The 26,338-nt window shown below is 64.4% G+C and overlaps 3 protein-coding genes across 18 annotated transcripts; 2 read left to right on the plus strand and 1 right to left on the minus strand.

The window, feature by feature from the left end:
- Positions 1 to 35: 35 nt before the first annotated feature.
- CAMTA2 (calmodulin binding transcription activator 2) lies at positions 36 to 14,797 on the plus strand. 13 transcript variants are annotated; one of them, XM_030294813.1, is made up of 23 exons: positions 36 to 111; positions 1,390 to 1,484; positions 1,647 to 1,750; positions 2,883 to 2,950; positions 3,030 to 3,165; positions 3,636 to 3,722; positions 3,899 to 4,052; positions 4,366 to 4,500; positions 4,995 to 5,938; positions 6,490 to 6,616; positions 7,843 to 7,977; positions 9,670 to 9,785; positions 10,277 to 10,461; positions 10,727 to 10,805; positions 10,954 to 11,176; positions 11,316 to 11,620; positions 12,639 to 12,835; positions 13,050 to 13,233; positions 13,332 to 13,403; positions 13,490 to 13,510; positions 13,674 to 13,843; positions 13,955 to 14,032; positions 14,130 to 14,797. In XM_030294813.1, exons 2-23 carry the CDS (start codon positions 1,454 to 1,456, stop codon positions 14,191 to 14,193), a joined length of 3,615 nt encoding a protein of 1,204 aa, XP_030150673.1. In that variant the 5' UTR covers positions 36 to 111; positions 1,390 to 1,453; the 3' UTR covers positions 14,194 to 14,797. The 13 variants fall into 13 exon arrangements, with proteins under 13 accessions (XP_030150673.1, XP_030150671.1, XP_030150672.1 ...); XM_030294811.1 differs by lacking the exon at positions 1,390 to 1,484 and having other exon boundaries at positions 45 to 111; XM_030294814.1 differs by lacking the exon at positions 36 to 111 and having other exon boundaries at positions 739 to 1,484; positions 3,651 to 3,722; positions 13,674 to 13,892.
- Positions 14,798 to 14,889: 92 nt separating this feature from the next.
- Positions 14,890 to 18,909, plus strand: SPAG7 (sperm associated antigen 7). Of its 2 annotated transcripts, XM_030294828.2 has the most exons (7): positions 14,947 to 15,053; positions 17,375 to 17,442; positions 17,671 to 17,759; positions 17,857 to 17,941; positions 18,061 to 18,150; positions 18,238 to 18,394; positions 18,501 to 18,909. In XM_030294828.2, the coding sequence occupies exons 1-7, from the start codon at positions 14,969 to 14,971 to the stop codon at positions 18,608 to 18,610; spliced, it is 684 nt and encodes a 227-aa protein (XP_030150688.1). In that variant the 5' UTR covers positions 14,947 to 14,968; the 3' UTR covers positions 18,611 to 18,909. The 2 variants fall into 2 exon arrangements, with proteins under 2 accessions (XP_030150689.1, XP_030150688.1); XM_030294829.1 differs by lacking the exons at positions 17,671 to 17,759; positions 17,857 to 17,941; positions 18,061 to 18,150; positions 18,238 to 18,394; positions 18,501 to 18,909 and adding exons at positions 16,392 to 16,525; positions 16,598 to 16,728 and having other exon boundaries at positions 14,890 to 15,053; positions 17,019 to 17,416.
- Positions 18,910 to 19,362: 453 nt separating this feature from the next.
- Positions 19,363 to 26,313, minus strand: ENO3 (enolase 3). 3 transcript variants are annotated; one of them, XM_030294821.1, is made up of 12 exons: positions 26,087 to 26,313; positions 23,357 to 23,443; positions 23,028 to 23,123; positions 22,802 to 22,860; positions 22,544 to 22,613; positions 22,047 to 22,180; positions 20,934 to 21,156; positions 20,632 to 20,829; positions 20,311 to 20,512; positions 19,833 to 19,941; positions 19,618 to 19,676; positions 19,363 to 19,524 (listed from the first exon to the last, which is right to left on the minus strand). In XM_030294821.1, the coding sequence occupies exons 2-12, from the start codon at positions 23,439 to 23,441 to the stop codon at positions 19,455 to 19,457; spliced, it is 1,305 nt and encodes a 434-aa protein (XP_030150681.1). In that variant the 5' UTR covers positions 23,442 to 23,443; positions 26,087 to 26,313; the 3' UTR covers positions 19,363 to 19,454. The 3 variants fall into 3 exon arrangements, with proteins under 3 accessions (XP_030150681.1, XP_030150680.1, XP_030150679.1); XM_030294820.1 differs by lacking the exon at positions 26,087 to 26,313 and adding an exon at positions 25,341 to 25,871; XM_030294819.1 differs by lacking the exon at positions 26,087 to 26,313 and adding an exon at positions 24,104 to 24,210.
- Between the last annotated feature and the right edge of the window lie 25 nt (positions 26,314 to 26,338).

Genomic DNA, 26,338 nt, shown 5'->3' on the forward strand with positions numbered 1-26,338 from the left:
GGCCCCGCCCCGTGCGCAGTGACGTCGGACGCCGCTGTCAGCGGGCGCCGGGGGGGGGGTCGGTGTGGGGGAGAATGGCCGCTGCCGCCGTCACCCGCGGGACCCCGGGAGGTAAGAGCCGGGGCCTCGCGCCCGCCTCTCCGCCCCCGCGCCAGGGGGCGCCGCTCCCGGGCCCGCACGCCGCTCCGCCCGGCTCGCCCCCGCGCCGGCCCCCGTCCTCCTCCCCGCGCCAGGGGGCGCCGCTCCGCGCAGGGCCCCGCGGCGGACCCCGCGCCCCGGCCCCCGCCCCGGCCCCCGCCGCCCCGCGCCCGCCGGGCTCTGTCCCGCGGCGTCCCCGGGGCACCCCTGCGTGAGGGCGGGAGGCGGACCCTCCCACGTCGGGGCTTCTCCGGGGACCCCCGCCCGGGGCCGCTCCGCACCCTGGCAGGCTGCCTGGCCCGGACTGCGCACCTGCGCCCTGGGGCGGAGTCCTTACCCAGACCCGGCTGCCCGGAGCTCTGCCGGCGCGGACCGACCTCCTCCCCTCTCCGCCCCGGACACCTGGCGGAGCCCGCAGCCCCGAGCCCGCGCTGAGAGCATCCTCCCGCTTCCATCTGTGCCCTCGGGAGGGTGGGGGCTCAGGCTGGAGCCCGAGTGGTAGATGGGGTACGGTGGGCCTGGAGGCCGGGGGCAGGCAGAGGCGTTTGGGGAGAGAGCTGGTGGGGGAGGGGTGGGGAGGGCCGTCGGCCTCAGAGTGGAGGATGGGTCGTCCGGAGGGAGGGAAGCTGGGGTCTGGGTACCTGGCCCGGATGGATCCTCCCAGGCCCTGACCAACCTGGAGGAGAGGGCGTAGGTTAGGATCAGTCGTCAGATATGCCCTTCCCCTTGCAAATATCAAATCGAGAAGGAACTCAGGGTGTGTCTTGTAAGGCCTAGCTCTCCAGCGGACTTAGATCTCCCGCCCTGCCCCCAGCGTCCAGGCTGTCGTCTGCCAAACCATCCTCCAAGGACCAGGTGCCCGGAGTCCCACCCCCAGGCCCTGACCCCACTGTAGCCCCAGCCTCCACAAGACCCCCCCCCCCCCCCACACACACACACACATACACTCACTCTGGGGCCTCTGAAGCGCCACCCCTCCAGCCTTCTCCCCTCCCCCACCCCATTTGTCTCTTCCTGATGATTCTGTCGGAGAGGGGGTGTCTCCCCACTCCTGCTGGTTCCTCTCACGAGGTCTGGAGTCTCCCTCTGCTCGGTTCTGCTCTACTCTCCCATCTCAGTCTAGCCCTTTCCCCTCACCTCTTCATCTTTCCCGGGTACCGCAACCCAGCTCCGCAGCCCTCTCCCGCCTTATTCTCCTCATCCTGGGTCAATGTGGGCCTTCTGCCGTGACCTTGTTCTCTGCCTTCCCAGCACAGACTCCCCCTCCCCCCGGCCTCTCAGGCCGGGGGTGACCTTGCCCCCTGGAGCCCTCAACATGAATACCAAGGACACCACCGAGGTTGCTGGTGAGTACACAGTCTGTGGTGACCCTTGGTTCTTGGATCCCTGCTCTCCTTGTCCTGGTTCCAGATGCTCCCAGGGCTTTGGATCCGGCCCTTTTGCCCTGGGCCGTCACAGAGGTGTCAGAAGCCGCCCTGACAGAAGCCCTTTCTTCTGCTTCCCCCTAGAGAACAGCCACCACCTGAAGATCTTTCTCCCCAAGAAGCTGCTGGAGTGTCTTCCTCGCTGTCCACTGCTGCCTCCAGAGCGGCTTCGCTGGAATACAAATGAGGTTCTCCAGGGAGCTTGGGGGGAGGAGGACCTCGCAAGGCCTGGTGGGTTGGAGGAAGGCCAGTGGGGGTCTTCCTGTGTCCATGCTCCTCATTGCACAGTATTGCTCTAAGCTCTTTGCGGGTCACGGAGGAGGTGTAAAGACCTGTATCTCGTAGGAGCTTGCTTCTGGGCACGTCCACCTGGGTAAAAATAACAGTTACCACCTACAAAATCTTCCTTACAAACCTAGTACCGTGCTGACCTGTGTTATCTCATCCAGTCCTTGAATGACCCTGTGGGGCAGACACTGTCACCCCTGTGCTGTGGACGAGGCAACCGGTCTACCTTGTGGGGTCTATTTGACCATAGAGCCTCTGCTGTTAATAAAACCGCCACCGGTGTTGGCTCTTTCCGGAGGCACGGCCCTCGTGTTACACCCCTTCTGTACTCCGCACACATGATACGTTGTGCTGTTTGATCATCACTGACTTAATTCATTAAACGAGGATCATCGGCAAAAACGTACGTGGGTGGTGATGTTAAAAGTGTGGGGAAGCTAAGGGCAGCGAGCAGGGCTTTTCGGAGAGGTGGGAAGGGATTTGGCCTATGGGGTGGCTAGGAGATCTAGGCACGTCCGGCCTATAGGATACTGACACGCGGGAGCTGACCGCTCAGGGCACGTTCAGAGGAGAGTCGATGGACCGGCCTGGTAGGAGTGGTAGATGGGATATAGGTAAACAGGGAGAGCAGTGACTTGATTCCTGGTCCGAGAGAACCTTGGAGCCGGGCTGAGGAATCCAGAATTCCTGGCCGTGTCGAGCCATTTAGGTTTCTTGAGTCAGAAGAAGACACGAAGATAGGTTTTAGAAAGAGCGAAGTAACAGGGCAGCATGAAGAGTTGATGATGAAGAGATCAGACTTGACCCCAAGGTCAAGGCCCGCATCGAGAGGAGGGAAGGAGAGGTTAGACTCTCGTCTGAGATGAAGCCCGGGGTTCTCGGGAGGTGGTGGTCCCTGTTGGGAGCAGACGTGGGCGCCAGCCCGCCCTGGCCGCCGGAACTCAGGAGAGAGTGGGGCCGAGGGCCAGGAGTGGGAGGCCAGGCTGAGACTCTGCGAAGGGGACACCCACCTGAGCGCCCCCTGTCCTACAGGAAATTGCGTCCTATTTGATCACCTTTGAGAAGCATGACGAGTGGCTGTCCTGTGCCCCAAAGACAAGGTGAGGTTCGTGAGGTGGGGAGTGGCAGGGGGTCCCAGATCCTGTTTCCAGAACGCAGGGCCAACCCTTCCCTTCCCAGGCCTCAGAACGGCTCCATTATCCTCTACAACCGCAAGAAGGTGAAGTACCGGAAGGATGGTTACCTCTGGAAGAAGCGCAAGGACGGGAAGACCACCCGCGAGGACCACATGAAGCTGAAAGTCCAGGGCATGGAGGTGAGCCGGGTGCCAGCCGTCCGTCCTCGGCCCGGTCCCAGCCATGCTGGGGCCCGGTGACCTGTGTCCCCCTCCCCCCTGCCACCCTTCCCTTCTCACTCACGTGCCACGGCCCCCTCCCCGGCCAGCTCTCTGGGATCAGGCTCCTGGGAGGGCATCAGCGCCCACGCCCCTCGCTTCTCCTGGATTCCCTCGGGGGCCTGTGTCCGGAAGCCCTGAGCACAAGTCGCGGCGGCTCCTCTGCTGGGCTGTGCTCTCGCCCTGCCTCCCCATCTCCAGACAGCCCCTCCCCCGCCTCCAGTCTGGGCCTTGTCTGGGTGCTAGGACTGGGAAGGCGCATGGGGAGCCCCCCCGGGGCAGGGGGCGGGGGTGGGCTGGGGAAAGAGGAGCTGCTGGAAAGGTTGGGATTCCTGCAAAGGGACCGAACAGAGGAAGAGTCGGGGAGCAGACTAGCCCTCCCCCCACCCCAGCCTGTCTCCTGGCAGTGTCTCTATGGCTGCTACGTTCACTCTTCCATCGTCCCCACATTCCATCGGCGCTGTTACTGGCTGCTCCAGGTGAGGCCACGGGGCTCAGGGAGCTGGGGGCTGGGAAGAAGGGGGGTAGGGGTGGAGAAAGTCACACGTCGGGGGGGGGGGCGGTGAGGCCGGGGGCACGCGGGAAGGAGGCCAGGACGAGGAAGCCGAGCCCCCCATGGACCCCATGGCGCTGTGTGTCTGCCTTGGGCTCCCAGAACCCTGACATCGTGCTTGTGCACTACCTGAACGTCCCAGCCCTGGAGGACTGCGGAAAGGGCTGCAGCCCCATGTTTTGCTCCATCAGCGGCGACCGTCGCGAGTGGCTGAAGTGGCCCCGGGAGGAGCTGCTGGGGCAGCTGAAGCCCATGTGTAAGGCCCGCGGGGGGCTAGGGCGGCACTGCTGGGGGCTGCTGGGGGCGTGCGGACGAGGGCCTCTGCACCCGGGAGCCCGGGAGGGTGCTTTTCCGAGGGGCCGCCCGGACTCCCGCCGTGTCCTGAGGTCCGGGAACGCGGAGAGGGGGGGCTGAGGGACATTTGGGAGCTGCGTGTCCGAGCTGCTTTGAGGCAGCTGGCCAGAAGCCTCGGAGCGTGTCAGGTGCTTGGAGAAGCCGGCGGGGCGCTGTGGGGACGGTGTGCGAGCCCCATGGCACCCCCTCCCCGCACCCCACCCCCACCCCCACAGTTCACGGCATCAAGTGGAGCTGTGGGAACGGCACAGAGGAGTTCTCCGTAGAGCAGCTGGTGCAGCAGATCCTGGACAGCCACCCGACCAAGCCCGCACCCCGAACCCACGCCTGCCTCTGCAGTGGAGGCCTCGGTTAGTGACCCCTGGCCACGCCGCGCCTCCTCTGGCCGAGGGCTCCCCCGGCCTGCCAGGATTTGCATGAGGATTTGCATGTCTTTTGCACGTCCCAGAAAGCTGGGCCAGAGGAGCAGAGGCCTTCCCGGCTGGCTGCACACGGGCTCCTTTCCCCGGAGTTCCAGCAGCCCTGGCTCCTTCCCTGTCTCCTACTCTTAGCATCTCTGGGCCACCCCAGCCCGGCGGTTGACACCTAGACGGTACCGCCTCGGCTCTGTTCTCTTGTCCTGTTTCTGTGCCTTTACGAGTCTCTCTCAGCTACTCTTCTGCGGGCTCCTGCAGTCCTGTTAATTTGGGGAGAAGGGGCACCGCTTCTGCCTCCCAGTGGCCACAGTCGGTATTACATCTCGTACACCCGCAAAGGGCCAGGAAACGCCTGGAGGCTGCCGGTAAGGGAAGGTGGAGAATGAAGTGTCCTTTCCCTTTTCTCCTCCCACCCTTTTCCGCTGCAGGTTCCGGGAGCCTCACCCACAAATGCAGCAGCACGAAACACCGCATCATCTCTCCCAAAGTGGAGCCCCGAGCTTTAACCCTGACCTCTGTCTCCCACCCCCACCCCCCTGAGCCTCCTCCGCTGATCGCCCCTCTTCCCCCAGAGCTCCCCAAGGCACATACTTCCCCTTCTTCTTCCTCCTCCTCTTCCTCCTCTTCCTCAGGCTTTGCGGAACCCCTAGAGATCAGACCTAGCCCACCCACCTCTCGAGGGGCGTCATCCAGAGGAGGCACCGCAATCCTCCTCCTGACGGGACTGGAGCAGCGCACTGGGGGCTTGACGCCCACCAGGCACTTGGCCCCCCAGGCTGACCCCAGGCCTTCCGTGAGCTTGGCTGTGGTTGTAGGATCCGAGCCCCCTGCCCCACCAGCTCCTCCCAGCCCTGCTTTCGACCCCGATCGTTTTCTCAACAGCCCCCAGAGGGGCCAGACATACGGAGGGGGCCAGGGGGTGAGCCCGGACTTCCCCGAGGCAGAGGCCGCCCACACCCCCTGCCCTGCCCTAGAACCCGCTGCTGCCCTGGAGCCCCAGGCGGCTGCTCGGGGTCCCCCTCCACCGCCAGGGGCAGGTGGGAGAAGAGGAAACCGTTTCTTTATTCAAGATGACGGTAGCGGGGAGGAGCTCAAGGCCCAGGGGGCTGCCCCCCCCGCACCTTCACCCCCTCCCTCGCCCCCACCTTCACCTGCCCCCTTGGAGCCAGCAGGCAGGGGAGGCAGAGGGGAGGCCTTGTTTGGAGGAGCTGCTGGGGCCAGCGAACTGGAGCCCTTCGGTCTCTCGTCATTCCCTGACCTCATGGGAGAGCTCATCAGCGACGAGGCTCCAGGCGCCCCTGCCCCGGCTGCCCCGCTCTCTCCTGCTCTTAGCAGCATCACGGACTTCTCCCCAGAGTGGTCCTACCCGGAGGTGAGCCTCAGGCCTCGCTCCCCTATTATTCCTACCCACGCCGCCACTTGGTTTCCCTTGGTTTGTGTGACCGCTCGCTTGTCCCACCCTATTTTCGCTGTCTCTCTAGTTAGCCCTCCCTCCTGCCTTCCCCCCTCTGCGGGCCAGGTGGCGTGGTGTGGGTCCCCCGGGTGCCTGGGGAACTTTGTCCTCTCGGTGACTGTGTCACAGGCAGGGCACTAGGGCGGCCCGGCCTGGAGAGAACATGACGGGGTGTGATGGCAGAGTCTGCCTTCAGCAGTGGAGAAGTCCCGCTCGCTCTCAGCTGCCCCACAGAGGGGAAGGACCGTGGGAGCCTCAGGCAAGGGAAGCAGTGGGTTCCCCGATCTGGGCAGGAGCGTCGGGAGGAGGGACAGGCTAGCTGACCTCGCCCCGCTGCAGCCCGCCCAGTCCGTGTACCCGGAATCTAGCACAGGGCCCCGCCCTGCAGCACTAGTGCCCTCGATGAATGGGTGCACGAGTGAGCACCCCACAGGGTTCCGGTCACACGGCGCCCGGCCTTCTCTCTGCAGGGTGGGGTCAAGGTGCTCATCACAGGTCCCTGGACTGAGGCCGCCGAGCATTACTCCTGTGTCTTTGATCACATCGCGGTGCCAGGCTCACTCGTCCAGCCTGGCGTCTTGCGCTGCTACTGTCCTGGTATGGGGACCAGGGATGGCACGGGGACTGGGGACGGCAGGATAGCACCTGGGCGGTTAGCTTCCAGGAAGTGCTGGGAACGACCCTGTCGGATCTTGAGCCTGAGTCCTGTGTCCCCGCAATGGGCAGATGTTCCCCAGGCTTAGGTGTCAGAAGGTCTAGGCTCTGGTCCGAGGAATCTAGTCCTCGGCTCACTGGTGGCCTCGGAGAGGTCCGCTCCTTTCTTGGGTCCGTGGCCGCCCCTCCTTTGGGGGCGGGCATTTGCCCTGACGGGTCTCCAGTGTCCATCCAGGCCCTCTGGCTTGGTGAGAGTCAGTCTCTGGTTCCAATCCAGGGAGCATGAGAAGGGAGACGCGTTGGTCTCCTCCAACCTGTCCTGGACCGAAGGACATTGCCTTCTAGATCTGGGCTGTCCGGTATGGTAGCCATCAGCCACATGTGCCTGAGATTAATTAAAATGAAATAAAATATAAAATTCGGCTCCTGCCTCTCGCGAACCACATTTTGAGTGTTCAGTAGCCACACGTGGCTTAGCGCTCCCCCACTGGGCGGTGCAGACACAGAACCTCTCCACCGAGGTGGTCCATCTGCCACCACCTTGCCTCCTTACCGTGCACCCAACAGTCAGCGTTACTGGGACCTCAAGGGCCACCAGAGTGACAGGATGACAGGTTTGCCGTCTGTGAGTGTGTTCCCCCACCCCCACCCCGCAACAGCCTGGTTCAGCGTTGCATGGAAGGAAAAGAGAGATCAGAGAAGCTGGGATCGGGGGTGGTTTTGGCCTCTAGTCTTGGGACCCCGGCCTGGTGGTGTCGTTCTCGAGGCCACAGATGCGGAGAGCCTGGGACACAGCTCTCACTAGACACTGCTGGTGAGCAGTTACATCTTTTCCGCCAGCCTCATCATGGGCTCACGAGCTCTGGACTCTGACCTTGGGGGATCAAACTTCTTTGTAAGCGTAGGTGTCTCCTGACCCTCAGCTTCCAGGCCTTGGTGCTGAATAAGAAGCATCTTCCCTGCAGAGTCTGCAGTCCCAGGTGTCTCTGGCTCATAGGAGGTTTTAAGTTCCTGAATGAACGGAGTGGAGTCCCTTCCCCATCAGGACCAAGGCCACTTAAGCAAGGGTGGAGGGGAGCCGGCTATGAAATGATCATGTGTGGCCTTCACGTGGGGGCCAGAGAAGGAACCAGGGAGAGAGCCCATCTTGCTGACCCTGCCCTCCCCAGCCCATGAGGTGGGGCTGGTGTCTTTGCAGGTGGCGGGGCGGGAGGGGCCCCTTTCCGCCTCTGTGCTCTTTGAGTATCGAGCCCGCCGATTCCTGTCACTGCCTAGTACTCAGCTTGACTGGTTGTCTCTGGACGGTGAGTACTTAGACCTCCGACCCCTTGGCAGGCCCCACAGCCTTTGAGGACATGCTCCAAACCCCTCAGGACTCCGGTAGCCACCGCCCAGCCCCCAGTTTACCCCCCTTTTCCCAACCCCTGCTTCATTGGTCATCTCTAAATGCAGCAGCCATTGCCCCCCCCCCCCCAATCTCCTCTTCTCCGGAAACCTTGGAGCCGTCTCTGTCCCAGCTCTTGGCCTGTCCTCTGTCCCAAAGATGGGCTCTAGGCAGGCGAGGCCAAGAGGCGGGAGCAGGGACAGGGTGTGGGGCAGTGCATGTGGGGTGTCCACAAGCGTATGTATACCTATATGTGTATTTAATTTCCTTCCTTAATTTTCTCTCTAGTTGTGAAGATAGGTGGTTGCTGTAAGAAAGTTAGGAATAACAGAAAAGCATGCGGTAGAAAATGAAAATTGCTTGTAACGTTACCACTTGGTGACATTCGCCTTTAATGTACTTTCTTGCACGGACAGAGGCACACATGCTCACGCATATGTGTATCAAGTCTAGACCCACGTGTGTTCCTTATGGGTTATCCCTCCCGTGGCTTCCAGCTGTTTCCCTGTGGCACCTGCTTCTCCTGGTCCTGCAGGTGCCCCTCTCCCCCCACCCGGACTTCCTTCCCTCAGCGCCCTTGCCCCCTAGCCCCCATCTGCCTCACTCTTGGGGGCGGCCCCCCCACAGCCTGGCCTGCTCATGAGTTCCGCCGTGGCTGTTCCTGGCTCTCCTGTGGGGCTCCACCCTCCCCCTGCTCCTTGGACTAGTGTCCCGACTTGCCCCTCTTCTTCCCTTCCTCTTGCTTGTCCGGTGCACCCCTCCGCTCTCCTGCCCTTCCTCTCCTCTCCTTCACCCGGTTTACCCTCCTGCCCCCTCCCTTGTCTTTCTGTTCATTCTCCACTCCCCACCCCCATCACCTCTTCCTTAGCCCCCCTTCCGTCCTGGCATCTCAAGTGGGACCTCCTCAACCTCCACCGTGTCTCTGCGCATGTTTTCCCACGGCCCCGATCCCCTCCCGCCTCCCCTCCTTGTCCTTGTGTGATCTCAGGAGGGGACAGATATAGCTTGGGGTGTGTGCGCGCGCGTGTGTGTGCTTTGTGCACAGGGTGGGGGAGGAAGAGGAGGAATGGACGTGGCCGTCCGTCTCTGTCACCTTCCAGCCCTGCCACCCTCTTTGTGGACAGCTGCCGGGGGACTGGGAGGAGGGGGTGGTGCTTTTTAAATCACAGCCCTTGAGCTCTCTGGGCAGTGGATAAGAGAGAAGAGGGGCCCGGTGTCCTTCAGCCCCAGCATGGGGGACAGAGGTAGCATCTGGGGCAAGGAGAGCTGACGGAATAGTGCGTCTAGAAGGCTGGGGGTGTGTGTGAGTGAGATCTGGGCCGGCTTGGGGCCGCAGGCTGTTTGGGAGTTCCCACCATGTCTGTGTCTCAAAGGACACAGTTCTGGTCCCCGGTCAGTGGGTAGCGTTAAAAGCCCCAGTTTAAGGCCTGCGTCCTGATGGACCGTATTTGGGGCGGGGAGGGTGGGGCAGAGGGGCCGTCGTTCTGGGGGAGAGGAAAGAACGTGAGTCTGCCTCTTCACCCCCAGAGCCTGGGACAGGCCCAGTTGTGTTCGGGGCATCACCCGGACCCTACCCACCGCTCAGCCTCCTCCCGTACCTCTTGCCCCTCAGACAACCAGTTCCGGATGTCCATCCTGGAGCGGCTGGAGCAGATGGAGAAACGGATGGCCGACCTGGCAGCAGCCGGGCAGGCTCCCTGCCGCAGTCCTGCCGTGCCTCCGATTCAGGTACCTGTGTGAGGAGGGAGCTCGGGAGGGTCTTCCCGGAGGAGATGGCGCTCGTGTGTGGCTCTCCCGTCCCCGGCTTCCTCCTCCCTGACGTCACCCCACTCCGGCTCCACCGCGGGGCGGGAGTGGCTATTCTGGGCACCCTCTTGGCACGACGGGCTTCAGACTATTTCTGATCTGAAGAGGGTGGGGGGAGGGGGCCAGGAGAGCAGGGGCCCAAGTCTCCGAGGAAGCAGACGGGGAGAGGACTCCGGGCTCCGAGAGGGAGAAGCCGTCTGCGGGGGAGGAAGCTAACTGGGGGTGGGGGACACCCAGGACCCTAAACCAGGGACACGGATGGCCCAGAGAGCTCTAGGTGGCAGGAAAGCTGGTGCGGGAGGTGTGGGGAGGGCAGGACAGGAAGCGGAGAGGACAGGGGTGGGGCGGCCAGGGCCATCCTGAGCCAGGGGACCAGACGCTCGGGTCCCTGCACAAGGGTATCTGTACTGCAGGACGAAGGCCAGGGACCCGGGTTCGAGGCCCGTGTGGTGGTGTTGGTAGAGAGCATGATCCCTCGCTCCACCTGGAGGGGTCCTGAACGTCTGGCCCACGGAAGCCCCTTCCGGGGCATGAGCCTCCTGCACCTGGCTGCCGCCCAGGGCTACGCCCGTCTCATCGAGACCCTGAGCCAGTGGCGGTGAGCAGGGCGGCGGGCAGGGGGACTGGGGCAGAAGTACCAGGGGACGGAGGAGGGACCAGAGGACCCGGAGCCCCACCAAGAGGGAAGGATCTGCACTCGTGACAGACTCTCAGCCCCTCACATTATGCGTCTCTGACCGTCTTGCTGCACTGACCTCGGTGCTCCTGGACAGCCTGCCCTCCTCCCCCGTTCCTTTGATCGTGATGCGCCTGCTTTGCCGCTTTTACCGACTGGGCTCGTGTCCCTGTCCCAAACCCTCTAGGAGCGTGGGGACAGGGAGCCTGGACTTAGAGCAAGAGGCTGACCCGCTCAACGTGGACCACTTCTCTTGCACCCCGCTGGTGAGCGTGCGTGGGGCAGCGCGGGCCAGGCGCGTGGCCGTGGGAAAGTGTCGAGGGACACAGGGAAGGAGCCGGTGGAGCTGGGAACTGAAGACCCGGCCTGGGGAGGAAGGGCCCCGGGCCTCACGTCCACGCTCTCCACCCTCAGATGTGGGCCTGTGCCCTGGGACACCTGGAAGCCGCCGTGCTCCTCTTCCGCTGGAACAGACAGGCGCTGAGCATTCCCGACTCACTGGGCCGGCTGCCTCTGTCCGTGGCACAGTCCCGGGGCCACGTGCGCCTCGCCCGCTGCCTGGAAGAGCTGCAGAGACAGGAAGCTTCGCTGGAGCCCCCACTTGCCCTGTCGCCCCCCTCCTCCAGCCCAGACACTGGTGAGGGTCGCCCCCGATCTAAGAGGCTGTGGGTGGGAGAGCGAGAGGAGGAGCAGGGAAGAGGAGAGGGGGGTGGGAAGAACAATCTGGGAGGGGTCATGGAGCTCCCGCTACCCTTGCCTCTCCCCCGTCCTTGCAGGGCTGAGCGGGGTCTCGTCGCCCTCAGAGCTGTCGGATGGCACATTCTCTGTCACATCAGCTTATTCGAGCGCCCCGGACGGTAGTCCTCCCCCCGCTCCTCTGCCGGCCTCAGAGATTCCGATGGAAGAGACTGTTCCAGGCCAACTCTCCACTGGGGCCCCTGAGGCCCCCCTATTCCTCATGGACTGTGAAACCACCAACTCCCAAAGGCCAGCACCCTCACCGCCTCCTCTCCCACCAACCACCGAAGGGGGGACTGCTCCTGAGGAAGCAGACGGCCCACTGGCCGTGGACGTGATCCCGGTATACTGCTCGTGCTCGTGCTCACGGACGGTAAAGGCTAGAAATGGCGGGGGGGCGGGGGGGGGCGGCAAGACTGAGCAGACGCTGATCATCCCACGAAGCAGAACCTGAGTCTGGCTTCAGTTTGGGAGGAAAGGGCCGTTTACCTTTACTTTGGGACGGGCAAGGCAACCCTTTGCTTAACTCCCGTCAGACCTTGTGACTCAGAAGTCATGAGGTGTCAGAGATCAAAAACTCCAGAGAACAGCCTCAGCTGGAGCTGGGCTGAGAGGTTACCCGCTGGTCCGTGCTGAGATGAGGTTTTGGGGGAAGCAGCCTGACGGAGGGAAGCGGGTGCTGTGTGGAGCAGAGGCTGACAAGCTGGCGGGTCTGGCAGAGATCCGGGGTGGGGACGAGGCTTGCACAGGACAAAAGCGAAGCAAGTCTTGAGACGGGAGTGAACAGAGGAATGACTCTTCGAACCTAGCAGCGCACTTCTCTGCTAAGACCTGGGGAGGTACCCATCTTGGAGAGGCCAACGGACTAACTGGGTACCTAGTACTAGAAGCACAAAATGCTTAAAGTCGGCAGTGCGCCGGCTTCACAGCTAGAGCCATCTGGCAGGGTGTCCGGTAGGTGGCAGGCACCGAGCTCGGGGGGCTGGGGGCTGCAGGCACGGCCGAGCCTGTGGGGAGCACACGTTGGTCAGCTGGCATGAGGCAGGGGGGCCAGCGGGCAGTTGGCCTGAAGGGCAGGTCCTTCATTTGTTCCACTCCTGCAACCCTGTTCGGAGGAGGTCCATCCCGTCCCGTTTTCCACGCCGTCTCAACACAGGGCCATAAACTCAAGTGGGAGCCTGGCAGGCATATGTAAATAGTGGCCGAGAAGGACTGGGGAGCAGGGACAGCCATCCCCGAGGCCTATCTGGTGGTGAGGGGAATGGTAAGACAGCAAGTGGACGATGGTGACGGCCTTGGCGGGGCAGGAATGTCTGGCGGCTGGGACTGCTCCCGACTCACCGAGCCTCTCCTCTGTGCAGGTGGACATGATCTCACTGGCCAAGCAGATCATTGAAGCCACACCAGAGCGGATTAAACGAGAGGACTTCGCGGGGCTGCCCGAGGCTGGAGCACCAATGAGGGAGCGGACAGGGGCTCTGGGGCTCAGCGAGACCATGTCCTGGCTGGCCAGCTACCTGGAGAACGTGGACCATTTCCCCAGCTCAGCCCCGCCCAGGTGACCAGCTCAGGACAGCATGTCCAGATTCGTCAGGGCAAGCAGGGAGCGGGGAGGTCCTTCCCTGGAGCCAGTGCTCCGTTCTGGCGCGGGGTCCCAGCCCCCGAGGAAGAGACTGGTACCGGCTGAGGGGCGTTCAGGTCCCCCTCCGGGCTCTGTGGCTGGACACACTTCACGGTGGGCCCCAGGACACCCCCTCTCCCTGTCCCTGCAGCGAACTGCCCTTCGAGCGTGGTCGCCTGGCCGTCCCTCCCGCCCCTTCCTGGGCAGAGTTTCTGTCCGCTTCTGCCAGCGGCAAGATGGAGAGCGACTTCGCCCTGCTAACGCTGTCGGATCACGAGCAGCGGGAGCTGTACGAGGCGGCTCGAGTCATCCAGACGGCCTTCCGGAAGTACAAGGTCAGAGGCCCCGGGGTCCCGCGAGATGAATCACAGCAGCCCGAGGTCAGGGGCCGCGGTGGGCTCCAGGCTGGAAGTCTGAGGCTTGGTTCTCGCAGGGCCGGAGGCTGAAGGAGCAGCAGGAGGTGGCGGCTGCAGTGATCCAGCGCTGCTACCGGAAGTACAAGCAGGTGAGCCCTTTCTCCCCTGAAAGCACGCCCCACCCCTGAGCGCCCAGAGCGCTGCGGGAGCCCTAACCCCCTTCTCTCTCCACAAGCTGACCTGGATCGCGCTCAAGGTATTAGGCATGAGGTCTGGGTGTGCGCTTGTCCCTGACGAGCCGGCCTCCCCACCAGCGTGTGGATTAGAGACCGGCACCCGCCGAACTTGGGGGCGAACCTCAGGGTGCTGGGGCTCTGTCCCTCCATCTCACCCCCTGTCCCCGCTCCCCGTCCCTGCAGTTTGCGCTGTACAAGAAGATGACCCAGGCGGCCATCCTGATCCAGAGCAAGTTCCGGAGCTACTATGAGCAGAAGCGGTTTCAGCAGAGCCGCCGGGCGGCCGTGCTCATCCAGCAGCACTACCGCTCCTACCGCCGCCGGCCCGCAGGCAGCCTGCCCGCCCGCACCAGGTACGGCCCGCGGACCCCCTCCCCGCCTTCCCCTGCCTCCCCTGCCAGGGTCCAGGGGCTGGGGGCGGGGGCGCCGGCGGGCCACGTCTGCTCATCGCTCCTTTCTTCCAGCAGGGGCTCCTTTCTCACCAAGAAGCAGGACCAGGCAGCCAGGAAGATCATGAGATTCCTGCGGCGCTGCCGGCACAGGTACCCGCGTCCCGGGCCGCTCCCCGCGGCCACCTCCACCGCCCCCCGCCCCGTTCCCAGCGGCCGGCGTCCTGACCCACTCCCCATCTCCCCGCAGGATGAGGGAACTGAAGCAGAACCAGGAGCTGGAAGGGCTCCCCCAGCCCGGACTGGCCACCTGACCGCCGCGCCGCCTTCCTCACCGCCCCGGGGGCCGCTCCTGGCAGTCTTAACCGAGGCCGGGCCCTCGGCGGGAGGGGAGCCCCCGTCGGCCGCCGTCCCGCTAAGCGGCGGCCGGAACCCTCCCGGGGCCCCCCCGCCCCGCCCCGCCCCGCCCCGCTCCGCTGGGGCGCGCCCCGTCTCTCGGCATCCCCACCCCACCCCCCCGGGCCCGCGCCCCACCTCCCCGCATCTTCAGCCGCGACCTCCGGAGCCCCGCCTGCCCCTGCTCCACGTTTCCCCGCTGCCTGCACCCGCCCCGGCCCCCTCCCGACTTGCCTTATTTATTTGTTGGACGCGTCTCTGAATGTATCCGCCTCGGTCCCGCCCCCGCCGCGCGCCCCCGCCCGACTCCGCATGCCGGCGCGCGTCCCCGTCCCGGGCCGCCCCGCCCCCGAGGGGAGGGGCCTGTACATACTGTAACATACAGAGCAGAGTGAAGAGTCTATTTACGGCGCCGCGGGGAGGGCGGCGCGGCGGGGGCCCCCGGCCGGCTCCACGAGCACTTTCTACTTGTGCATGGGCTTGGTTTCTACGAGTTACCATTAAACATCGCTGCACCAGCCAGCCTCCCGCCTCTGTCTGCGCCGCGCGGGCGGGCGGGCGGAGCCTCGGCGGCGGGGGACAGCGGGCGGGGCGCGGCCGGCGCGGGGCTCTCCGCCTCCGACGTGTTTCCGGCCTTAAAGGCATTTCGCCCTTCCCTTTAAGACGCGCCGCCCCTTCTCAGTCACTCCCAAGATGGCGGACCTACTGGGCTCCATCCTGAGCTCCATGGAGAAGCCACCCAGCCTCGGGGACCAGGAGTCTCGGCGCAAGGCCCGAGGTGAGGACCCCAAATCCGCAACCGCCTTTCTTCGCCCGGTTTTCAGGACCACACTCTCCCCCCTTCGGACGCTGCCGCCGCCTCAACCTTGAAAGACCCCCTCACAGGCCCCTACGGAGACCCCCAGAGTCCCTAAAAGGGCTGCCGGCCCGCCCGCTCTTGTTAGCGGGCGGTGATTGGCTACCTCAAGCCCAGCGCCGCCTCCCGCCTCTTCCCTACTGGCCTTCCGCAGTCCTTGTTTCCAATTCGCCGGCGAGCCCGCCCGTCCGCCGCTGTCGTGCTCTGATTGGCTGGCTGCCTCCAGCCCCTGGGCGTTCCTCGCCCGCCCGCCCGCCCCGCCCCGCCCGCGGTTCGGGGCGGGGGGGGGGTGGGGTGGGGGGCGTGTCCTGCCCGCGAGTCCTGGCAACACCCAGCCGCATTCCGATTGGGTCCAGGGCACGCCCGTCCGTCACCCCTTCGCCTCTATTGGCCAGCTCCACTTAGAGCTCTGCCCACGAAGTCTTGTCCCACCTTCCTCGGGCCCACCCCGCCCCCAGCGCCTCCTATTGGCGGCCGGGTCCTTCGGGTGCCCTGCGCCCCCTCCCCGAGCACCTGCCCTGCCGCGTCCCCGCCGCCCCTCCCTCGAGGTCAGCCTCCCAGCCCCCGGCTGCCGGCGGATCGCGCTAGTGACTGGAGGGACAGGGACGCTCCTGCCCCCGAGCGGCTCCCTGCGGGCGGGCTCCTCCGCGCGGGGGCCGGGATCCTGGGGTACCGTCGCGGATCCCGCAGCCCCGAGCGCGCAGGAAATGATCACCCCGCAGTTTGGTAGCCACCTTGCAAAATAATTGTCACGAGGGCAATGACCCAGGGGCCCTGACCCGGTGAGCGGACAGAGCTCGGAGGAGATCGGGGACGTGCGCGAACTGGACACTGGAATTCGTGCTCTCCCTGACTGCCTAGGCGAGGCTCACCAGCGGCAGTTGGTGGACCAGGAAGCTGAAGTGCATAGTGTTAGGTACTCGCTTGAGGTCACAGGGTTACTAAGTGGTAGGGCTTTAAACCTGGCTTTAAACTGGAGTTAAACCTACTCGATTTTTTTTTTTTTTTGCCAACATTTTTTTGTTTTTTAACGTTTATTTTTGAGAGAGAGAGAGCATGAGCGGCAGAGGGGCAGAGAGAGAGGGAGACAGAATCTGAAGTGGGCTCCAGGCTCTGAGCTGTCAGCACAGAACCCAACTCAAGGCTCAACCCACGAACCTCGAGATCATGAGCTGAGCCGAAGTCGGGCACCTAACCGACTGACCCCTCAGGCGCCCCTGGGCCAACATTCTTCACCTTAATCTTACGCCACTTCCTCAGATGCAGAGGGACCCGTTAGAGAGCTGTCAGTGGTCAAGATAAGATGCACTGATGGCAAAGCCCCTGGGATGAGAGAAAGACCGCCTAGCCTGAGCTATCAGGCCCTGGGGCCACGGAGACAAAGGGGATGGGAGGTGAGCAGGGCGCCTGCCCTCCAGCAGCCCAGAGTCTGGCCCGAGAGACAAACACAGAGTTACGTTACGTGGGTTCTCAGCACCTGCTCTAGTGGCTGTCTGAACCAAATGTGCTTTGGGCCCAGAGGAAGCGGCAACTGTGACTCATGGTGGGTCTCGGTGTGCAAGAGGAGGAGAAGCACTCGAAGCAGAAGGAGCCACAGGTGCAAAGGCCTGGGGTGGCCAGGCAAGCGGGAGGCGGCTCGGGACAGCTGCCGGGATTTGGTCCAAGGAAGTGGAATCAAGGGTGTGAGGGATTTGAGGTGGCCAGAAAGGGGCGGGGGCGCTGAGACCTGAGCTGGGGGAGCTCCTTCGCAGCTCACCTTGGACTTGGATGCCTGCGCTCCCGGAGGAGGAGGGGGCCTGTCCCTCCAGCGTCATCCTGTCCGTAGAAGTGAGAAGTGGGGGTGTCACAAAATATAGGAAGTTAAATAATTTCCCCTTTCTTGCGTAGACGCTGTGACAGGAAGCTCTTGAAGGCCAGGCCCGAATCCGCTCTCCTGACCTCCCCAGCTGTCTCCCGGTTCCTCGCGTGTCGTGGGCACAAAATAAATGTTAATCGGATTCCCCAGCGGGGTTGGGAGACGGGACCTTGCTGTTCCCGCTGCACGGCGGGCTCTTGCAGGGCAAAGCTCGGTCCGTGTCTGTGCCACGGGACCTAGCACAGCGCCACGTACGGAGAACGTACGAACTGACGCTTGGCAGCAGTCCTCCCGCTCTCCCAGCGGGCCCGGGTCCCCTTGGCAGCCTGACGGACTCTCCCCGCCCGTGCCTCCGCCCCTGGCCTCACGCTGCCCTTTCTGCCCCCAGAGCAGGCTGCCCGCCTGAAGAAGCTACAGGAACAAGAAAAACAACAGAAGGTGGAGTTTCGTAAAAGGGTGAGGACAGCTGGGGGTGTCACGGGCAGCTTCGGGGAGGACCTCGGATAAGTTAGACTCGGAAGGTGGAGGACTCAGGTTTCCCCAGATGTCTCCGGGGAGGGGCCTGGGAGCCAGTGGCGTGGAAGCTGGGAAAGGCGTGGGGAGGCGATGGCCCGATGGCCCGGCCAGGGCGAGGGATGCTGGGGCGGAGCGGCCCTCCCATGCCGTCCTTGTCCTTCTCCCAAGATGGAGAGAGAGGTGTCCGATTTCATCCAAGACAGCCGGCAGATAAAGAAAAAGTTCCAGCCGATGAACAAGATCGAGCGGAGCATTCTGTGAGTGTCCCCGGCCCGGGCGGCTGGGCGGGGAAGGGCCAGCGGGCCCCCCCCCCCCACGGTGCCGCACGCTCTCCCCTCCGCCCTCCCTTCCCAGACACGACGTGGTGGAGGTGGCCGGCCTGACGTCCTTCTCCTTCGGGGAAGACGATGAGTGTCGCTACGTCATGATCTTCAAGAAGGTGAAAGGCCCGAGCTCCGCGCTCCCCTGTCTCGCCTTCGGCCCGTGTCCGTCCCCCGCTCCGGGGGAGAGGCCTGGGGTGCCCGTGGACCCTTGACCCCGGCATTCCCCTGTCCCCAGGAGTTCGCGCCCTCGGATGAAGAGCTGGAGTCCTACCGTCGCGGCGAGGAGTGGGACCCCCAGAAAGCCGAGGAGAAGCGCAAGCTGAAGGTGAGCCGCGAGGGGCAGGCCCCGGAGCCTGCGGCCCAGCACCCCGAGTCAGGCCGCCTGAGCGCGGGCCTCCCTCTGCTCCCCCAGGAGCTGGCCCAGCGGCAGGAGGAGGAGGCAGCCCAGCAGGGCCCCGTGGTGGTGAGCCCCGCCAGCGACTACAAAGACAAGTACAGCCACCTCATCGGCAAGGGGGCGGCCAAGGACGCGGCCCACATGCTACAGGCCAACAAGACCTATGGCTGTGGTGAGGCCCGGCGGGGCCGGGGCGGGCAGAAGGGAGGGGGGGAGCGCCGGACGGCAGGCAGGGGAGAGGCTGTGATAACGGGGCTCCCACCCTCCTCGCCCCCCAGTGCCCGTGGCCAACAAGAGGGACACGCGCTCCATCGAAGAGGCCATGAACGAGATCCGGGCCAAGAAGCGGCTGCGGCAGAGCGGGGAAGAGCTGCCACCGACGTCCTAGGCGCCCCAGCAACCGGGGCGGGCCGGGGACAGGGGGACAGGCTGCTGCTATTAGGACCCATCCTGGAGCCCCACCTCCGCACCGCCTCCCGTCCGCGGGCACCGGGCCGGGGAGGCGGGTATGTGACCTGTCACTGTCCGAGCTCGGACCCTCGAGTGGTGTGTGTGCGCTTGCGCGTGAGTGTGCGAGTGTGAATGCACAGGTGGGTATTTAACGTGTATTATTCTCCTTTCTCCTCGGAATTTTCTTCCCCACGGGGCTGGGATTACTTTACACTCAGTAAACACTGTTTGACCCAATGTCTTGGTTTGTCTGAACAGGGAAAGGGGGGGGTCCTGGGGAGGAAGGGAATTTTAGGTTGATTAGTGTGACTGCTGTTTGTGTAGACCAAGGATGGCCAGATACTGGCCCTCTCAGGGCAGGGGCAGGGGGGGGGATGGGGGAGGGGGTCCCGAAGAGGTACGATCTGTGGGGCACGCTCCCTGGAGAGTTTTCACACTCTTACTCCCACGCAGCTGCCCCGCGGGTGGGTCACACCCTCGGCCCCGCCCCCCTCCCTTCCCGGAGCTGGTTCCAGTGCCTTCAGTGCCCCTCTGGCTGCCTACGCGCGCCCCCTTCCCCAGCCTCCTTCCAAAGTGTGACCCCACCCCCCTCTCCTGCCCTCTGGTCCCTGCGGGTGATGCGTCTTCCCTTCCCGCCTGTCCGCTCAGAGACCCGCACCTGCTCACTCGCCACAAGGACCACACCGTGTCTATGTTGGCACCAGCGTTTATTTCCCAGGGAGGGGCTTGTGGGCCTAGGTCTGTCCCATGGTGTCTTGTGGGGTCTCAGAGCCTCCAGCTTCTCACTTGGCCTTCGGGTTACGGAACTTGCGTCCGGCAAAGACGGCCTTGTTCCCAAGGGCCTCCTCGATCCTAGAAGGCAGGTGAAGTCAGGGCTGTGCCTTCCTACCCAACAGCCCTCGGCTCCCCTCGTCCAGGCCCCCTGCGCCCACTGCACCCCCATACCTCATGAGCTGGTTGTACTTGGCCAGGCGCTCTGAGCGGCAGGGGGCACCAGTCTTGATCTGAGGAAGAAAAGGGAATTTGGAGGACTGTGTGAGGCTAGAGAAGCCAGATCCGGCCTGGCCCGGAGGGAGCTTCCCGTGGTGGCGGTCCAACCCAGGGATGGGAACCCAGGGCCCCCAGGAAACTTGGGTCAGACGTTTGGGAGTCGTGAGTACCTGTCCCGTGCAGAGCCCCACCACGAGGTCAGCGATGAACGTGTCCTCGGTCTCCCCGGAGCGGTGGCTCACCATCACCCCCCAGCCGTTGGACTGGGCCAGTTTGCAGCTGGGCAGAGAGCATGCTCGATAAGGCCAACTGACCGGGGCCCCAGAGGGAAAACCAAGGGCCGGTGGGGCTTCTCCCTTCCATTTGGGGGAGGAGGCCCTTCGCAGGGAGGGGAATGACTAAGTTCTTGGGGAAGGAGCAGAGAAGGGGCGACTCTAGACTCTGAGTCTGGGCCCTGGACGTGCTGGTGGGAAGGAAGGCAGGATCTAGGAGGGAGGAGTGGGGGCAGGACACGGCGGGGTCACCTGGGCAACGCTCCGGGGTCAGGAGGGTGGGGACGGGGCGGGAACCAGGGAAGGCGGACGTGGCTGGCCAAGCAGAGCTGGGGCGGAGGAAGGCCGCGGCCCCCCGGGGCCGGGAGGCACTCACGCCTGGATGGACTCGGTCACGGAGCCAATCTGGTTGACCTTCAGCAGCAGGCAGTTGCAGGCCTTCTTCTCAACAGCCTGGGCGATCCTCTTGGGGTTGGTGACCGTGAGGTCATCCCCCACGATCTGGATGTTAACCCCCGAGAGGAATGAGGTCCAGGTGGCCCAGTCATCCTGGTCAAAGGGGTCCTCAATGGAGACCACTGGACGGGGATGGGAGAAGAACCGGGGTGAAGGTCAGAAGAGCTGGGATGGGGATTTCGACGGGGCTCAGGACAGCCAGGGGCTTGGGCAGGAGCCACAGGACGCGTGGGGGTCTCACCAGGATAGTTCTTGATGAAATTCTTGTACAGCTCCCCCAGCTTCTCCCCAGTGATGTGCCGCGCGGGGTCATCGGGAGACTTGAAGTCGAGATCGTACTTCCCGTTGCGGTAGAACTCCGACGCCGCCACGTCCATGCCTATCACCACCTTGTCTGGGTAGCCAGCCGCCTGGATGGCCGTCTTCAGCAGCTCCAGGGCTGGGGGAGGGGCAAGAGGGCGCCTGAGGCTCCAGGGCGCCCCGTCTCTGCGGCCCCCTCCGCTGTGGGGACGCAGGGTCCTGCCCCTCAGAGCTCACACTGACCTTCGTTATTCTCCAGGATGTTGGGTGCGAAGCCGCCCTCGTCGCCCACGTTGGTGGCATCCTTCCCGTACTTGGCCTTGATGACCCCCTTGAGGTGGTGGTAGACCTCGGCGCCAATGCGCATGGCCTCCTTGAAGGAGCTGGCTCCCACGGGCAGGATCATGAACTCCTGCATGGCCAGCTTGTTCCCGGCGTGGGAGCCCCCGTTGATCACATTGAAGGCCTGTGAGGGGGAGGGGGAGCTCAGCCCCGGGCCAGGGGCTGGGAGGGATCTAGAAGGAATGGGGAGGGTCCAGGTGGAATCCTGGCTCTCCTGATCACCCGCTGAGTGCTCTAGGGGGGAGTACTTTCGCTCCTCAAGGTCTCTTTCCTTGTTGCGGTAAGACAGGGATAACACCTGCTTACCTGCAGGACCTCGCACTGAAAATTACAGAAGCGGAACGCAGCGTTCTCAGCGTGCGGCCGCTTCGGGCCAGGTAGTGACACTGACGTGGTGGTTACCACAGCCGGTGCTCCCCGTGTTCTGTGAGCTCAGTTCATGCTCACAGCGGCCCTATCAACTAGGCACTGTGATCATCCCCATTTCACAGATGGGGAGACCGAGGCAGAGAGCGGTGACACACTCTTGCCTGAGACCACACAGCTGGTGAACAGGCAGGAACCTAGAGGCTCGTCTCCAGAGCTGCCCCGTTAATTAACGATAAGTGGCAACGTCATTAGCGAGATAAAATTCAAAGGGTTTCCAGCAACAGGAAATTGGGTTTAATAAGGATCAGGGGAGACAGAAAGAAATGCCGAGATCCTCGCCACGAAGAAGCACTTGATCTGCTCCGGGGGCCTGGGCTGGGACTAGACGCTGGAGCTCTCACTGAGTCTGGCACTGGAATGCGAAGGCACAGGGTTGTGCCAAGGGAAGGCAGCGGAGGCTTAAGGGAAGGCTTGGATTGTGGGAAAGAGGGAGGGGCTGGGCCGCGGCTGGAGACGGTCCACCGCAGGAAACCGTTTCTTTGGCGCTGGGTCTGGAAGGTAGCCTTTCCAGGGGCAGCTGGTGCCCCCCTCCCTGGGCGGGGCGGCTCAGCCACTGTGGCATCCGGCGAGGGCAGCTGCACTCACAGGCACGGGGAGGACCAAGTCCGGGTTCCCGGCGAGGTCTGCGATGTGCCGGTAGAGCGGGACCCCCTTCTCGGCCGCGCCGGCCTTGCACACAGCCAGCGATATGCCCAGGATGGCATTGGCCCCAAACTTGGCTAGAGGAGGCACGCACAAAGAGACAGTGAGAGCTTCTCCCCCAGCGTCTGGCATCACCCCAGGAAGAATCTGGAACCCCACACCACTGGGCATCAAGAGCTCCTTAACAGATCTCTCCCCAGCCGCCCAAGGTGCTCTGGGAGCCCCCACCCCAGGGCAACGTGTCAGCCTCACAGCCGTGTCCCCGGCCCGCCAGGCCCGGCAGAGGGCAGGCGTCAGGAAATGCCTGTGCGGTGAATAAAGATCCATCCAGCCACGATGTGCCCCGAAATGTGGGACACAGAGATCACCTAACCGGACCTCAGTTCTGGGGTCTCTCCCATCCCCCCACATCCCTTCCCTCCCCCTGGAGCTTGACTCACACTTATTTTCAGTCCCATCCAGCTCGATCATAAATTTGTCAACTTTTTCTTGATCCACAACGCTTAGTTTCTGGAAGGAGAGGTCAGAGAGGGGAGAACACAGGTCACAAGCGGGAGGCAGTGCAGTGCGGGCATTTAGGGTGGACAGGACAGGACGGCTGGCCAAGCAGGGCCCCTCACACCTCCCAAGCAGGGGGGGGGGGGCTTAGGGAGAGGCAGCTGGGGGTGGGGCGCGGTGGGAAGCAGGCGCCCTCTTGCCTTTTCCAGCAGAGCGGGGCCTAGGGTCTTGTTGATGTGTTCCACGGCCTTCAGGACCCCTAGACAGGCCGGAGGAGGGGGTTCAGATCTCTGATGCCAGCAGGCCTCTTCCTGAGGGTTCCAGTGCCCTAGCCCCCTCACCCCCACCCCCACCCCAAGGGCGTTGCGGGCCCAGTCCTGAAACCACCGCCCACAACAGGCGCCTCCAGCGATGGGCCGCCCTCACCTTTCCCCAGGTAGCGGGATTTGTCTCCGTCTCTCAGTTCCAGGGCTTCATAGATGCCCGTAGAAGCTCCGCTGGGCACAGCTGCTCGGAATCGACCTGGGCGGGTTGAATGGGAAGGTCACTTGGGGTCCCAGCCGCACCCAAGGGGCTGAGGCGTCCTCTCTGAGCCCAGGGGCAGGGGGCAGTGCAGGGGGTGGTTCCCGCTTCTCTGGGAGACAAGGCCTGGGAAGAAGTCCTGGGGGAGGGGATCCCACAGAAAGGAGAGGATGTGGAGCGGGATGGGGGAGGGGTGGGGTGGGGTGGGCAGAGCCCGTTGGGGCCTGTGTTACCCTTGGCTGTGTGCAGGTCCACCTCTACGGTGGGGTTGCCCCTGGAGTCCAGGATTTCCCGGGCAAAGATTTTCTGCATGGCCATGGCTGCAGGACAGGAGGTGTAACTTAGTGTGGACAGTTGATCTCCCTTAAGGAGCCCGAAATCCCTTGCCCTTTAAGAGTCTTCCCCACCCCAAGAAGGCAGGTGCTGGAGCTAAAAATACCCCACAAAAAGGTCACAGAGGAAGAGGCTGGCGCAGCCCCCTCCCCCACTCAGGGCAGCTCCTATTCCACCCCCAACCTGGGAACCCAGGGGCCCCTCCTAGAACTGCTTGGATTGTGGGCAGCCTGGACCCCCGTCCCCGCAAAGCTGCACTGAGGCCTGCTCCCTCAGCCTTCCGCTCGAGCACTGCGCTCTCCCTGGCCCCGCTGGCCCTCAGACCCTCTTCTGCTGTTCTGGTTCGCATCTTCCCGCACCTCCAAAATCCGCGGGAACCCCAAATTCCCCACCTGGCCCCAACTCCCCTCCCCTTTGCAATCCACCTCCACCTGCCTCTCTTCACAGCCTTCAGGGTGTCGTCAGTCCCTGGTCCTGGGCACCCCCAACCTGCGTGCTCCAACCCTTCCAATCAAAGCTTTCTCCGGGGGGGGGGGGGGGGGGTCCCAGGAGGAAGACACGCCTGACACAGCCCCCCCTTTCTCAAACCAGCACCCCCCTCCCCCTTCACTACCCCCCATCGTCTGGGACTGCAAGATTCGCCAGACCTGAGATGTCTCCGCTGGGGGTCTGGGGTGAGCTCCGAGTCTGGATGGCAGCTGGGACAGTGTCAGCTCACCCCCTCTCAGGCCGGGCATTTATCCCCGAGCCACCCTGTGCCCCGGCCAGCCCCGCCCCTCTCTCCCTCTTCGTGTCCTCCCCCCCCCGCACTGGGCTGCCAGCCAAGTGCCCACTACAGCCTAAATCAGAAGCCTTTGGCCCTGGGCACCTGCCCCTTCCCAAAGGTCAATGACGACCCCTCCTTCCTCTGTATCCCTCAACACAAACCCCTACTTTTAATTCCAGCCCCGGGGAGGGGCTTGGGAGGGCCTTCAGATCGGGGGTCTCCCCCTCCCCGGGATTACCGTACCATTTTGCAAAGGTTAAAGAGGAACCAGTGCCCTTTAGCAAAGGCCAAGGGTAACCTGAGCCCTGCAGGGCTGGGGAGGGGGCCTGGAAGAGGGGCTGCAGGATTGACATCCACACATGCTCAGCTCACTTGGCAGGCGCCTGGTCGCCTCTGCCGTCGGTCGGAGAAGGGGCCGGGGGCGTGGGCAAGCTTTGAGGTGTAACCCCCCCCCACTCGGAAGGCGAGAGAGTCTCACCTCTCAGGGTCCTCATTGCGGCCTCTCTCGGCCGCACCCCACCCTCCCCGCTCCGGGCGGGCGAGGGGGGTGGGGGAGGGGACGGGGAGACGAATTTAGACGGGCCCCCAAGAGTTGGCGCGGCTCCCTACTGATAGCGCTGGGACAGCACTTGTCGCCCAGCGTGGCGACCGGCAGACGGGGAGCCTCTCTCCCGGCCGACCTCGGGCGCTTCGGGGCGCGGCCCCCGCCCGCCAGTGAATGATGTTAACCGGGAGTGCACAAAATGAATGGCGGGAGGACGGGTGGCCCCTGCGGGGAGGTGGGTGTCCGCCGGGGCGCGCACCCGCCCCTCCCCCCACCCCCGGCCGCGCCCTCCCGGGATTTTTCCGGCCCGGGGTCTGGGGTGCGGCGGGGCAGAGGTCGGGAGCCGGCGGGCGGGGAGCGCCGCCACGTGCCCGAGCGCCGGCCCCGCCCGAGCTCCCGGTGACTCAGCCGCGCGGCTGTCGAGGAACGGGCTCGGGGGGCGTCGGTGCCGGGAGCTCGGGGCGGCCGCGCGGGGTCGCGCGCCCCAGGCCTGGGAGGACCGGTGGGACGCCCCTCCCCCAGCACCGGAAGCGGCCCAGCCCCTCGGCGCCCGGCGCGCGCGGGGCTGCCCCACCTGAGCCGCCGCGGGGCCCTGCCCACCGCTCCGCGCCGGGCGCCGGGTGCGCTCGCCGCGCTCAAGTTCTCAGCCGAAGTTTCACCGAAAAGAAGGAAAAAACCCAAGGGGCCCAAACGGGAAGGGACTTTCCCCTGACTGAAAAAGTTGCAAAGCGTGAGGCCTCTTGGTATTCTTCCGCTCTGAAAAGTAGTCCCGCCCCTCCGTCCCGCGCGCGATGACCTCGGCGGCGCCGGGTCGAGGGGCGCGGCCGGGGGCGCGAAGTGCTCGGCCGGGGAGGGAGGGGGGGTGGGGAGCCCGGGGAGTGCGGGTGAGGCCTGGGACCGGAGCTGACCCTGCGGAGGGTCATTCCCGGGAGCTCGGCTTGTGCCACTCGGGCTGATGCTAGAGACACGGGTGTCCCCGCGGGGATGCCTTGAGCTCCGAAGACGGCCTGGGTATTTGTCACATCCCTCTAGGCTCCCGCGCGCCTTAGCTGCCTATAGCCGAGCGGAGCAGCGGCGCCGCCGCCCCCTCCGGTCGGCGGGAGGCACGTCCCCGGCCCGCCCGCCTCCGCGGGGGGTCCCGCCGCCCGCTTCCCCGCGCGCCCGCGCAGCCGGCCGCTGGCTCCAACCGCCCCGCGCCCTCCCGCCCGGCCCGGCCCGGCCCGCGCAGGCGCGGGCGCACGCGCCGCCGCCGCCGCTCCTGCCCTCCGGCGGAGGTGGGGGAAGGGGGAGCCGTTCCGTTTAACCCTGAGCACCCCGCACCCTCTTCGTTGCGCCCAATTCGCAGCTCGCCAATTCCTCCTTTCACTTTCCTTCCTCCCTCGGGCTCACTCCCTTCCCCGACACCAAAGTCCGATTTATATTCCAGGCGAAGTGGAGCGAGCCCGGACCCTAACCTTCCCCTGCCACCGCCCACCCCCCCCCATCCTTTTACATAGCTTTCCACCCAACTCTGCAAATTTTGCAATAGGGGGAGGGATTTTTAAAATTGCATTTGCAAAGTTCGGTCTCTGG

Source organism: Lynx canadensis, chromosome E1, assembly GCF_007474595.2.
Source record: "Lynx canadensis isolate LIC74 chromosome E1, mLynCan4.pri.v2, whole genome shotgun sequence".
In the NCBI taxonomy this organism is placed as follows: Eukaryota; Metazoa; Chordata; class Mammalia; order Carnivora; family Felidae; genus Lynx; species Lynx canadensis.